The sequence below is a fragment of the Castor canadensis genome, chromosome 7 (genome assembly GCF_047511655.1).
Source record: "Castor canadensis chromosome 7, mCasCan1.hap1v2, whole genome shotgun sequence".
NCBI classification, from domain to species: domain Eukaryota; kingdom Metazoa; phylum Chordata; class Mammalia; order Rodentia; family Castoridae; genus Castor; species Castor canadensis.
In genome coordinates, this window is record NC_133392.1 from 41514958 (window position 1) to 41529982 (window position 15025).

The 15025-nt window shown below is 34.1% G+C and overlaps 1 protein-coding gene across 6 annotated transcripts in view; it reads right to left on the reverse strand.

Annotated features, from left to right (window-relative positions):
* Lipk (lipase family member K) overlaps positions 1 to 12786 on the reverse strand; it is a 43085-nt gene extending 30299 nt beyond the window's left edge. For 3 of the 6 annotated variants that reach the window (XM_074078826.1, XM_074078825.1, XM_074078821.1), the window contains exons 1-2: positions 12662 to 12769; positions 1299 to 1411 (exon numbers count right to left, since the gene is read on the reverse strand). In XM_074078826.1, the coding sequence (XP_073934927.1) occupies positions 1299 to 1400 (102 nt within the window). In that variant the 5' untranslated portion in view covers positions 1401 to 1411; positions 12662 to 12769. Of the gene's footprint in view, positions 1 to 1298; positions 1412 to 3162; positions 3229 to 12661 lie in introns of all 6 variants that reach the window. The other 3 variants (XM_074078824.1, XM_074078823.1, XM_074078822.1) reach the window with 3 other exon arrangements.
* Between the last annotated feature and the right edge of the window lie 2239 nt (positions 12787 to 15025).

A 15025-nucleotide genomic window follows, 5' to 3' on the forward strand; every position in this document is an offset into this window, starting at 1 on the left:
TATGCCTTTTGGCTTAGTATCACCAATACACACTAATTCATTCTCAAAATATTTCAGCAAAAATTTATAAAATCATCTGATGAGAGAAACCACAGGGCATTGTGTAATACCTTGTGGCTGATAACACTTGAACTGTTACCAATTTAGACTGTAAGGGAAATAGAAGGAAGTTGCTATCAGAATCCAGAAAAAGAAAGTGAAGCAGAGAGGATCACATTAAGGGAGATGGTTTATTGAGTTTGCCTTCATAAGGAAAGAGCCAGGACAATAAAACTTCTGATCTCACTCTCCTCCCTTTCCTCCTACCTTCTGCTAAAGATTTCCATTGGCTCTAATGGATCTGAAAACCAAAGGTCAAAGGATCTTGCTGATCTAATCTTTATAGGTCAGCCTCTTAGGCAGAAAGAAAAGTATGAAAGAACATAGAATTACTTAGAAAGGTCAATAGAAGCTATCCCATCCACAGATGAAGGAGGAAGCAAGGAACTAGTGTCCCTTAGGTCTATGCATGCCTTTTCTCATTGATCTTATAAAAGGCCTTTGAGATAGAATTGCACACATTTAGAATTGAGAAAGCTGAAGTTCAGGAAGATTAATAATGTATTCAAGATTATACACTAGAAAGATTTAAAAATTAACAAATGACAAAGTAAGTTTAGCTCTGGAGCATAAGCCCTCATCACAAGATTATGCATCTGCTCATATCAGGCACACAGGTACATGCATAAGTTACGGGGTTACACAGAGCAATGGCTAAGAGCTCAGACTCTGGAGACAGAGTGTATGGCACTGAATGCCTACCTACTCTTCTATTTATCATTCCATTGGAATGAAGCATATAGTGGACATTTGTTATTTGTCCCCCTACTCCTTTCCAGCACTATTACATTTCATTTCTGGTAATGAATTCCTGTAATTTAAGCAACAGAAACCAAGCCTGAGTTATTAAATCAAAAAGTATGCTAGCATAGCTCTCAAAATCAAAGAAATTACAGTTCAAAAAAGACCCAGGATGAACTCCAGTAGATTCTACATGGATCACCAATATTAACTTATGAACTCAGAAAGCCATCGTTAGATGGTAGCTCTAACCACCAAGAGATGGTTTATTACTGCTCCAATTTGGGCCAGATCTTTCAACTCTTGGATTAGTTAGGCAGATGAAGGAACAGGAGAGAAAGTACAGATTCATCATGGGAGGAACTGTTGGAAACTAGACAGGCACACCGATTGCTTCTAAGCTGAAGACAAATTGATAACGCCTTATCTTGGTGGGTTTTTTTCAATGAATGACTTACAATATTCATATTAGCTTCAGGATTTGTGCTGGTTCCTTTCTTATTACCATATATAGTTCCAAGGAGAAGCATCCAGTATGCTGCTGCTAAAAGCTGCCACATTTGCAGTCTGCCTAGGAAAGGAAATGTTAATGTATTTGTCATCAAAGAGGAATTCTTCAAAATAAAATTTGGTGTAATCTTTTTAGAACACTGCTGTGGGAAAAAGCAGAAAAATATACTTCTTGGTTGTACTCTAGCAAGTAACATACTGAATTGTTCAGGACTCATTCCATGAACAAATTTAAATGGTTTTTTTTTTTAATTGTCATTACAAGTAGTGTATATGCGTTCCGCAGTTTACAAAACTACTAGACTGCCAGGACTCCTTGAGAAGTCATTTTATTTTCATTTCTCTTTCTTCAAGACCTAGCATGGAGGGTTTTATAAATGTTTGCCACACAAATGGATAGATGAGGAGTAAATGATTACATTTAATCTTAATGACTATGCCAAACTGACTCTGATTTGTTTCATATCTTTCTTGCTTGATTTCATTTCATCTCGCCTCATTGGCTCCTCTCTGACAGTAAGCTTAGAGAGTTTATAATATCTTTAATTCAGGACTGTATCTTATGGTGGAGGTAGTAGTGATTTTTTTAAAATTGGTCTTCTCTCTCAAGGTACTTACAATTTTGATGCTCTGGTATTTTGCTAAGTGATTGGTATTTTGAGGCCTCACTGGCAAGTGAACCTAGGTTCCCTGGGATGGAGCAGATTCAGCTTTCTTCTGAAATGGAGAAGCTGGAGAACTGTGGGGTTGTAATGGTGCACAGGAAGAGGAATGCATAGCTAGCACACTATGATGTTTGTAAGAGGAACTGGAATCTCACCCCAGGGAGTGGCACACAAATATACTAGTCATCACAAGTTGCCTTTTTCAGCCATTGACATAGAGCCCATAAGATAACTTTGTTCTAATCCTCTGTGTAATGGATCTGGTTATAGAAGGGTGACACATCAGGTAAGAGGAGTGTCTCTACATTTTCCATTTTGTAAGGAGTGGCAGGCCCAATCCAAACAACTTCTTTTCAGGCACCTCTCTCCAGGGGTATGCTTACCAACTTTGCCCTATATAATCCTCATTCTATTATCTATAATTACTATAACTATAAAGTATGCCTAATTGAGATGCTTTTTCCTTAATGATGCTCTAAGGGTCCTATTATTTCTTTGACCTGTATCTATGACAGCTCCCTGAGGAGTATTGGCTTCTCATATGTCAACTTAATGCTGGTTCATGCTAATGTCTATAAAGATATTAAACTATGAAAAGAGCAGATATTATAATTTGTAAGGATTCTCAGTCTTTAAAGATGAGACCCTTGGTCTTAGGTACCCAGATCATATCAATATAGATTATTAGAATCTATATTGGGTCATATTGATTTATCACTCTAAATCAGAATTTAATACCCTTAATACCCTTAAAAACTGACTCCCTTGGATATTTGTAAAAAGGCCTTATATGCAAATATATTAAAACACACACGCACATATTACACATATGACTTTATTGAAAAACCATGCATCAATGCCATAAACATGATTTACTTGGAAAGTCTTACCTTATAATATCATAGTTAAGACTTGGTAAGGTCTCGCAATCAAGTTGTTAACTTATCTACTTTTCTATAATTTTATTGGCCTTCATAATTTCATTATTGGAATGATACAAGTTAAACATATTTTGACTCAAATTTTCTAAGGAACATGGGAGAAATACTGCTTTGATATTTATTTCTTTCTGAATTCACTATGTAAAAATTTTTTTTAATTCAGGGAAGATTGAAAAGATGCAAGTACCCCCAAATCAGAACTTTACATTTCAAAAGTTTCTTCAAATGGATACTCTCTGTCACTGTGGATGAAACAGCTGCTACAGTCTCACCTAAATTTGGTAAGAAAAAGATAACATCAGGAATGAGACCACTTATAAGATTCTCCCATTGTTTAAAGAACTCCCTTTTTTATAATCACTATTTTTACCCTGTAGCTACTGCAGTAAGGGTGAATATTGTCTTTGCAATTTTTATATCAAACTTAAATATTTTTCATCAAATACATGTGGATTATCTGTAAACAGCTCTCATAAGAAATTGATGATGAAATCAAGGGTACCTATTTCTCACCAAAAGATTATTAGAAATAATAGAGACCTTGATTCCATGCTTCTCATTGCCCCATTATAGGAACTGTCAGGCTTATCAGACACTCAAATGCAGTTTATGGCAATGACTGGACAGCTTTCTTGATTAATCCACATCCTAATCCTCCAATATGTTAAGATGTGGAGGTGAGAATTGGGAAGAATATGCAGGTACAGACCCCTTCAGGAAGCTCTAACATCCTTTGGTTTGGAAAGCATAGAAAGACCCATATCCACATATAGCTGTCGATGAATCTCAGTTTGCTCAATGGTAAAGAAGTTATGATGAAATCTTTGTGAAAAGTTTTGACTTAAAATTCTCATTCTTTCTTCCAGAGCTTACAGTAGCTATGAGAATGTAGCTCTCAAAATTCTTAACTTCATGAAGCAGAACTGTGTTTCCAGTGAAACACAGTAGACATTTAATAAGCATTGGATATTATGCTATTATTATTGGTTGTGTGATCCTTGCTAGTCAATTTTTTTTGTTCTGACAAGCTTTAATTTCTCATTTACAAAATGAAGGGATTAGACTCAACAATTTCTCAGACTTTCAGAACCATAATTCAGTGATCTATAAGTTTAAAATCCATGAAATTACATTTCCTTATCAGTATTAGGATCCTAATAAGGTTACTTTATACTGTAAGATAAATAAGATGACAAATAATATCAATGAAGCATATAGTAATGCTTGGATCCCAATAAATGTTAGATATCACTATAACATTTCTTTTATTATTCAGTGATTCCAACTAGTGTGCAGGCTTCTTAAAGGCAAGAACCATCTTTTACATTGTGTTTGTAATGTTCTTTTCTTGTGTCTTCTAGCCTTCTTCATTCTGAGTATGGCAAAATTCTCTCAACTGAATTATGAAAAATAGGAGTATATTTTGTACTAACACTTTCTTTCAAATAGGATCATGAAAGAGTGCATGTCTGTAATTCCAGCACTTGGGAGGCAAAAAAAGGAGGATCATGAGTTCAAGACCAGACTGGTTATGTACAAGCTAAGGCAGCCTGGGCTACCTAGCAAGATCCTGTCTAAATTTTTTTAATTTCTATTTTTTATTACTTTACCAATAATTTCCATTTTTTGACAATATAGAGTGTTCTGTCTACATAATCAATAACTTTTTTCCCTTTATTGTTGTGCTGGGTTGGAGTACATTGTGGCATTTACAAGGTTCTTACAATGTATCAAATATGTCATACTTGAATTCATGTCCTCCACATGGCACTTTCCTTTATCTCCTCCTCCCTCCAGATTCCTGGAATAGTTTCAACAAGTATCATTTTTGCCTTTACATATATACATACACACTTTATATACTGTATTCACTCTTTTACCCCTCTCCCCACACCTCCCCCGCTCCCACCGTTTCCATCCTCTCCCTCCAGCAGGATTTTTTATATCCTGCTTTAAGCATATACACTCTTAAGCATTTTAATTATTATTTTCCACAACTAGTAAATGTCAATTTAGAATTTAGGCAAGATCTATTATGCTCAATGTTTTTTCCACTCTTGTAATGTTATTTTTGAAATATTAACTGTTATTATAAAGTTCCTCAAAATAACACAGACATTAGGAAACTTGAGCACAGTGTACCTTATTAGATTATTAGATCCAAGGACCAATTTTATCTTAACAGATTTGATTATATGCTTCTTATCAGTGGTAAAATTGAAAACAAGATAGGGCTCAGAAAAATACAAACATCCTTTGTATGCAGGTTACCTGACAAGCAAGTAAAAGACTTTAAAACAAAGCCAAAAAAAATTCACAATAAGATGTAACAGGTGTAACTTTTTCATGGTCCTAGAAAGTTGTGAAAAATTACTATGAAAATCATATATATATATATGATTATATATATAATATATATATAATGGTAAAAGGAGGGCTGTTGGGGAGGGGACCAGTGGGAGAGGAGAGGGGCAAATGAAAGGGTGATCAGGAGTGAATATGATAGCAGAACATTTTATATATGTATGAAAGTAGCATAATAATCTCACTAAAGACTGTTTAAAAGGAAGGGGGAGGAGATAAGGGAACCATGAAAGAGTAATATAGACAAGTGAATTTGATCAAAGTACATTATATGAATGGATGTAGACATCACAATGAAACTCTTGTGCAATTAATCTATGTTAATAAAAATTTTAAAATAAAATTATATGAATATGTGAGAGGAAGCCATGTATTATATTAGAGCTATGGAAACAAATTTTCCTTATCATCTGTGACTGCATACTGTTTTGTTTCTTATTTATCCTTAGGACGAGAGAGTATATAGCAGATGTAAAACAATTACATAAGAGATAATTATTTGGAAAAAATGGCAAAACATCCAAACATAATGAATCAATATTGCCTATAATATTATAAACAGGTCAAACAAGAAACTAAGAAGGCCCCCTCCCCATACCAAAAAAAAAAGAAAGAAAGAAAGAGAGGAAAAGGAAGAAAGGGGGGCTGAGAGAGGGAGAGCAAAAAAGAAGGAAGGAAGAAAAAAGGAATTAATGAAAGGAAGAAGGAAAAAAGGAAGGAAGGGAATGCACATTAAATAACAGAAGTCTAGGCAGTTTGGATAATTTTTTTCATTTCTTGGCTTAATTAACTATATTTTAGCAATTTCCCACATTCAGGTATTAGTAAACACTGTTCCCAGTAGACAGAAAAGATACTTGAACTATGCATATCTCCAGTGACATACTAGCAGAAAGCTTCTGACAGCAATTTATTCAGCTTGTTTTCATTCTGCAGATAAGATCACATCATTATTTTCCCAGCTGTGCATAGAACAGAACAAAAGATAAGAGCTCGGTATGGTGCCAGTATTAAGGATGTGATACTGGACTGGAGAGACAGCAATAGTAATTGAAATTTAAAAGAAAGAAATCATCAGACTATATAAAAAAAATGCAAAGCCCAGCTTTCTGCTTTCAACAAGCAGCTCACTTGATGAATAGAAATGTGTTGAAAGTAAAGGAAATAAAGAAGTAAGCCATGTAAACAGCAAGCATAAGAAATCTAGTATGTTTATATCACATGAGATAGTCTTCAAGACTATCAGAGAGAGAGAAATATTTCATAATGTTAATTCATCTGGAAAAGAAAAGTCAATTCATCAAGAAGACTAAACACCCTACATGTGTACACATCTAATTATAGAAATTCAGAATACATGAAGAAAAACTCACAAAAGTAAAGGAAATTTAATTTCCAAGTTAGATATTGTTATCTATCAAGATTGACAGTAATGGGGCCCAGAAAAAAATACCCCAAAGTATGAAGCTCTGGCAGGTGCATACTATAAACCAAAGGTGCTTGGAGTGCTTCAGAAGCAAACTCAGAAGCAAAGCCTCTCTAACTTCCTGTTCCTCTACTTCTTACCCTTTTTCCTCCCTGAAGCAATTCAGAAACCAGAATTATTCCTTCCTAAGGCAGGTCATAGAAACTAGAACACCTGTCCTGCAAAGCAAGTCATAAAAGCTGAAAAGGTTGCTCTCTCCCTCTCCCTTCCTGAAGACTATCATTCCAGAGGAATTCTAACCTTTACTTTAAAGAAAAGAATGCTATACAGAGAGACCAGGAAGAATCTGGACAGACCAACCTTGCTGGATTTCCCCTCTTCAGTCTATTACGATTACACCATACCCTTTTATCCAACCACCGCCCTACAGATGCCCATTCATCGAGTTCAGCTATAAAAATAGTTTTCCATGGGTCTTGGAATCTTCATTTCTCAAGACTCCCATGTTGCATTAAAATTAAGTGTATTTGTTATGTTTCTCTTTTTTAACCTGTCCTTTATTATAAGCATATTGGCTGTGACCCTCACAGCCCCTACAGTTTCTGGTGCCCAAATGACTTGCTCCAGAGCTTGGATATGAGATCCTGGGGGGCAAATGACAAAAAGCTAACAAAGACAGTATAAGATTTGTTTTTAAACCAAGGTCATGTCTCACCCTACAGTGCTTGGTTGATAATAGAAGCTATATTTTTCTTTATTTCTTCCTTTCCAAATTCATATCAGGAGCAAATCATTGCATGATTTTTTTTTTCATGAAAACTCTTGTTTTCTGATTTCTTCTCTCCCCAAAAGAGTCTTTGATTTAGTTTGTCTTTGTCTTTTGTGTCCTTTGTCATAAGGAGGAGAATCATGAGCAGGAATCATAAGCCTGTTGTTCACACAGCCTCAGACTGGTGAGTTCATGGCTCTCACCGGACCAGGGCCTACTCAAACAAACTTTTCTGTGGGTCCCCAAACAAAGCATAGATGAGGTTCTCTTTAATTTTTTTTTTTATATCCTAAGAACTTGGTTTTGTGTCCAAGTGAGAATTCTTTCTTTGAATTCTGCCACCCAGCAGCCACATCTGATGTTTTTCATCCAGCATCCAGTCTGAGAATACTGGGACTCCAGACCTAGAAGCTATTAAGCAGAATTCTCTTTGTCCAATCATGTTCCACTCCCCAGGGAAGTTTGACTTCACAAGAAGTTCCATTCATAAGGGTACTTTTTAATATTAACATTATTGCCTGGTTAGTGCTGGGAAAGTCCATTACTAAAAGTGACTACCAGTGTCACAGATTAGTCATTCTATTGCTGGCAGCACCCCAGATTCTTGGGGGAGGTAATGTTCACATAACACCATTCCTAACCACACATGACCGTGAGATTTTTTGGTGTTTGGTCTCTGGAAGTGAATTTTTAGAATCATGAGGGCCATATCTTCTATGCTTTCTTTGGAAGTACCCACTGGTTTCAGAGTAAGGACTTATTCTAAGCCTGAAAAATTACCTCCAGTTCTTTGTATAGAAAAGCTTATTGAATTGGGTTGCTTTTGGAATAATTAAGCCATTGAGAATCATAATGGCCAGATAATGGACCTTTTGAACTGGAAAGTCTTCTATATGTGAATAAGTGTTATAGAGAACTCTCTATTAAGCAATTGCTTTAATGGTATTTGTAGGAAAATCAACTTAAAGTATAGTCAGATATCAGCTTAATTGGAATAACAAAATATTGGAGATAATCCAGACATCCATTAATAATAGAATGGACACACAATTACGTTTATGCAATGGAATATTACTCATTGACACATTCAATAGCATGGTTAAGCCTCACAAACATGTTGAGTGAAAAGAGGCAGGCCCCAAAGAAAGCATATTCTGTAATTCCACTTCTGTGAAGCTCAAAGATAGATACAATTAATCTACAGTAATAGAAGTGTTTGTTTTGTGATGGTAATGAAGACACTCTAGAGTTATGGCAGTACTCTATGTCTCAATTGGGGTCATTGTCAAGATTTATTGAACCATACAATTAAGATCTGTGTGAATGTAATTATACCCAATTAAAATGAAACAGGAAACAATACTGCAAAGCAATGATTAATACTGCTGGTATAAATTAGTGCAAATTTGAAATTTGAAAATATATTGGTATGTTTACTATAAGTTTTAAAGTATCATATGTCTCAGAAATTCCACTCAATAAATTTATACTAAGATAAATTCTCAATTTGAAGGTGAGGGAGGGATCTTTTTGTATGAGATTGTTTTTATTTTTATTATTCATAATAAATAAAATTGAAAACATTTTCCATTATATAAGGATGCATAAACTATAATATGGGAATTCAGTTAATAGACAAAGTCACTAAATTATTTATAAAGGGTATATTGTAACATGAAAATATAATGTTATGTTAAGCTGGGGGCAAAGTCATTGGGAGGAAGAATTATGTGTATCAGTCTTTATACAGTAATATACAATGATATTAAAAATCCATAGGTACTTAAACAGTTTTAAGCATGTCATATTGTAGACCTTAGACTCTCATATATACCATGTAATATGAATACGCCCTGAGGACTCCTGCCTTCAATCAGGGTCTCCCTTTCAAACATCACAAAGGAAGAGACCAACTCCTGTCCTCTCCTGAATTTTAATATGGTGAATCTTCCTACTCTGTAAAAATATATGGGACTCCCTAAAATATAAATTATTGACAATATTGACTTTGGGAAAGGAAATGACTTTAATAGAGTAGCAATCTTTTTTTCAGGGCAATTAACCTCTATAAATAAGAGTATTTTCATTTCTTTGTCTTAAAATATATTTTTTAAAGATTTACTTAACTTGTTCACAGGTAAATCATAAAAATTATAATTTTTCTGAGACTAGGTTTTGTTATGTTGACCAGGCTGGCCTTGAATATGTGATCTGATCCTCCTGCGTCAACTTCCTGAGTAGCTGGGATTACAGACATGCACCATCATCCCTGGCATAAAAATAATTCTTGCTGATACATCATGATGTGATTTACAAAACAGTTTTAGAAAGAGTTCAAAGAATTGAATAGCATTTTGCAAGCCCTTCAAAAAATGGAAAAGTTTGATAAGAATTTTGTCTCATTATCTCAATAAACAATCATCATCAGTAGAAGCATGAATTAAAGACTATAGGTCCATTTGTGTCATTAAGAGACTCATTATGAATATAATTTTACTTTTAATGCTTAATTAGAGTTCATTAAATTTTAATGTTTGTGATTCTTTGAACAACAGTATATTAATGAAATTAAAATGAAAAATCCTTAAAAATTAAAAGAAAATTCAGCTTTATGGTCACAGAAAATGAAAATCTATATTTCAATGTATATGTACATATTAGTTATAGAGAAGAATCTACTGATAAATAAAAGACATAAGTATAAAAATATACTACAGTAGATATATATTTCTACAAATGTATAAAAGACCTGTAGAACAAAATTGGAATAAGAATATGAATTCATGGAGAAAACTAAAAGGTTTATAAAACTTTCATTAAATAAAGGAATTCCATTCCACTGAATAATGAAACTTTTTCAATGGATGATGATATTAGGTATCAAAATACTATTGTATTGGATTCACTGAAAAAACTGTGTAACAATTTTACTTTAACCTGCTAATATTTACAGTGTGCCATAAAATGCATCCTTATTAACTAATTAAAATTGTAACAAAAAGACTTTTAGAGTTTTGCAAAAATTTGGATTAGAAAAGCAAAAACAGTTTTTAGGAAACTATTGCATATATTATTAAATTTTCATTTTTTATATTTATATGGCAAAAAAGTATGAGTGTCAAAAAGGCTGGAAGGATCACTCTAAAATGATCATGATTACATTTGGGTAGTAGAAATAAAAACTTTTCTTCTTCCACTAATTTACTAAAGGGTTATATATTTTCCTTAATGAATATATTAGCTTGAATGACTTTTTTAACAAAAATATAAGTTAAAATAATTTAGTGTATATTTAAACTCTCTGAGTAATGGCTACACATCTTGTTATAGAGCAAAGTCTACAGGTGTTTGTATTTCCACCACATGACAGTTATTTGAGCAGTTCCTTATAGCTTTTTTTATTACCAGATTTTTGGCAGTGACACAAGTGGTTGGTATCTTAGGATGATTTGGCAGCTGAAATATTTACTGTCTTCCCCTACCTAAGTGTCTCATAAAACTTTGAAATTCTTAACCTCCCATCAAAAACCAGTAACTTCCATTTTACAGAAGTAATAATAGTTAAGTTCATCAGAAATTCTATCTAACTTGCTTTGGTGTTTTCCAAACCCATAATAATGAAAGGCTTAATTAATCAGGAAGACATTGGAGACTTAACAAGGGAATGAGTAAACCCTTTATGCAGTAGGATATCCAGGACTATGAATTTCAGATTTGAGGATCAAGCATCTTTGAATTAAAGGAAGAAAGAATAGGCAACTTTGATAGACACTTCAAATTATTTGAGAGACAAATACCTCTGTGTTCTAAGTCCAGCGATAGCACAAGAGAAAATAATTTTCGCATGAATAGGGAATAAAATGTCCAGAGGAGAAAATACAGGTGAGTAGCAAACACTAGAGAGTAAAATACTTCACATCTCTTCTCTTCTGTAATGTAATAGGCAAAGCACTTCTATGTCTGGCAAAATAGGCTCTTCTAAAAAATCATTGCCTCAATTTTTTAAAAAATTAAATGAAATAAGTAACCAAAATGGAGCTGTGGAGGAAATTAATTTTCCTTCTATTTCTTTACAAAGTAAAGATAGTACAGGGCAGTGAAGGAATACTAAAGCAAGTCATATTAGACTAATAGAACTCTTTTTAGCACCTTATTCTCACTCCCAAATTTACATCCACACCATCTACTTTACAGTCTCAAGTGTTAAGTATGCCAAAAGGACTATAGTTTTGAACTGATTTCTTTTTTTAATAGATGAAGAATATCTAATAAGAATAGCTTCCTTTGTTCTAGAAACAGAAAATAAAGAAAAAATATTAACAACTATTTGACTTTCACAAGAACAATTATTTAGTCTGTCTATGTTTGGTAGGACAATAGTCTATCAGGATGACTGATCTTCATGCCATAGCTTCGAATTCAGGTCTGTGATTACATGGGTTTGAAGAACATGTTACTCTTAAATATCAGCTACATTATTGCAAACCACTTTTTCCCTTTTCACCCAATAAGACTATGTATTACAAAGCAACAGCAAAGAAGAATATGTCCTTCAGAATTATTAGAAGGGTGTTCATAACTTCTGTAAGTAGGGAGGTCTGGGTGGCTTCACCCATCACTGACCCATCATTCTCCTGCAGATGATTCTGGCCATAAGAAACAGTATTCCTGCTCAAGAGATTTTTTTAAAAACTTTTAAATATATTTTTCAGATCCTGGGAAAATAGGCTTTGAGAGATAGTAAATAAATTTTCTAATTATTGTCCAAATTCTTATTTTATAATACAATAATTTTTATTTTATTATCTAATAATTTTATTTTACAGTTAAGTTGGATAATTGGCCAAACATTATGACCAAAATCTCTATTATGAACAACTAAAAAGAAAGATCCATTTTGAGTCAAATACAGTGATACTTGCTATATAAATGTCACATTTTTCTGAAAAGGAAAGATCCTTTTCAGAAAACTTGAGCCTCCTGAGTGATTACACTGCAGTTTTTCTGTCTTTTGCCTTAACTTCATAAATTCAAAACACAGCTTTCCTCACTAACATTTAAAGCTATATACTTCCAAAGAGTTCCTATGTCTAATTGATATACAATGACCCAGCCCCTGTACAAAGATCAGTAATTGTTACCAGACCTCTTAATTCTCTGGTGGTCTGTCTTCAAGTCTTGAGAGCTTCAGACTGATTACAGCTCCTTCCAGGGGTGGCTGTCAGTGAAACACACTGTGTTCTAAGCAACTCAGAAGATGTTGTAATCAGAAATTTCTCAAGTGGAGACAGATTAATTATGGTTATGAATATGAAAGATGCCATCAGGAGAATCTGGTTAGGTGAGTTCTTAGCCAGTGATAAGAGAGTGATCATGGAACTAAATACCTGCTCCTCCAAGCCAGTCCCCAAGTTCTGTGCCTCAAGGATCAGCAAAGTAAAGACTCTTCACTCAGAAAGTAATTTTTACCCATGGGTGGCTGAAATGAGACTAGTCAGATAAGCATCACTATAAAAATGTCTAATCTCCCAGCTGCATCTAATTGTATAACCTCTGAGCTCCCTACATTCCCAGTTATTGCTTTGGCTTTCCTGCCTTGATGTATAAATTAGGTATTACAATTGTTAGGAAACACCAAATACGGCATCCAATTTTGTTTGCTCCTAGAGAGCTTAGATTTCTATTTTCAGTAGAAAAAAAATGACATTTTTTTTGTTTAAGATAACTATACAGGATACCAAAGAAACAATATTTAAACCAGCCTCATTCCACTAAGTCCTGGCTGCCTGGATAAAAATGCAAATTGCAAATCAAGTGTGTTTGCAGCTCTCCCTTATGCTCTGAGTGTATATAGTCATGTCTGACATGAAAATTCAGGAATTCATTTGGGAATGTGCTTCCTCTGAAGATGATTTTGAAACATGTAAAATGGTAGTTTTGGAATTATTTTAAAGGTTGGTTCTGCTGACCAAACCCATTTGTTTATTTAGTCTGCCAGTGGTATACTGAAAATATTTGTCATTTATTTGTGATTTAATTTCATTTCATTTGTGGTTTAATTCATTGAAGAACAATCCATCTCTATTTACATATTTACCTTCACATTAATAACTGATTTGCTGGCCTTCTTAAAAATTGTTTCCTAACTTTTAGATCACAAAATAAAAGGGTAAAAGTGCTTTCCATTCCCTATCTTTGTAGTGGCTTTAGGGCCTTGAAAGAAGCCTGCCCAGCTTCTCTTGTTACTCCTCCTCCCTGCCTTAGCATGCTGGAAGGGAGGTGTTTTAATCAAGGTTTCTTTGACCTCTAAGTGCGTGGAACAAGGGAAAGACTAAGAATCCTTGTTTGCCTCTTGCTGTGGATAGTGTGCATTTACCTACTTGATTGTGTTTCAGGCATCGGGATGTTCTAAAGGGTATCATGCATCAGAGTGGAGTTGAGCTGAGTTTCCATTCTAAACATATTTTAAAATCTGTGTCAGAAGATCTGAATCACGAATTTGGTGTTTTCTCAAGTTGGTTAAGCCCCTTCAAGTTTGGGTAATGACTTTCCTTGTATTGATTACTTGTTTTAGAGTCCCTTCCCCTGAGGTTTTCTGATTTTATGTGAATTGTGGGCCTATTGGTAGGGACCTATACCATCTGTATCTGAAGTTTGAAATCTCTGATTGAGGATATTTGTGCACTGAGGACTTTTATAAATGCATGTGGGTAGCTGTTTCTGTTATCTTGACCATGAGAATGTATTGAATACTGTATATCAGAGGAAAATAAGGCCCATGGACCAGACAAATGCTAAAACTTACTTCTTCTGCTAATGAGTATAGTAATTAACTAAGGCATATGAATTCTCCTAGGATGAGGGTGTTAAATTGGAAAATGATATTTATTTATAAAACTCCTTGGGAAAGAAAAACAATGTTAGTTATATTTGTCTGACATCATCAATTGTAAGAAGTATTCTGAGTTAAAAAAAATGCACTTTGAAATCAGTGAAATGTGGTTTATTACAGTGCCAAGATGATAAAATCTTTGTAAGAGATTGCTTTATGATTCAGACTAATGTATAGGTTTTAACACTCGCGTGATTTAGTGTATCATAAGGTGAAATGATCTAGCAATCCGCAAGACCCCAAATCTCTTTCTTCTTTAAGAACCCACACCTACTAGGAGAAGGGTCTTGAGGACAGCTAACCCATTACTTCTAACCCTGCATAGTTTATATTATAATTTCCATTTTACAGGTGAGGAAACTAAAATTCAGGGAAGTTAAAACATGAATAGCAAAGTGGTAGATGAGGTATAAATAATATAACATTCAATTTCCCATTGAGACATTTAATTCATAAAGCACCAAATGCCAAAATTGTTACGATATGGACATTTGGTTTTTTCTGTAGGTCTCATAGTTCAAACAGTCATCTGTGTTTATCACCCACATATTTTGAAATATGGAAATTAAGAATAAGAAAGGGCATATATTTTGAAATACAGATGTAAAATTTGTAATT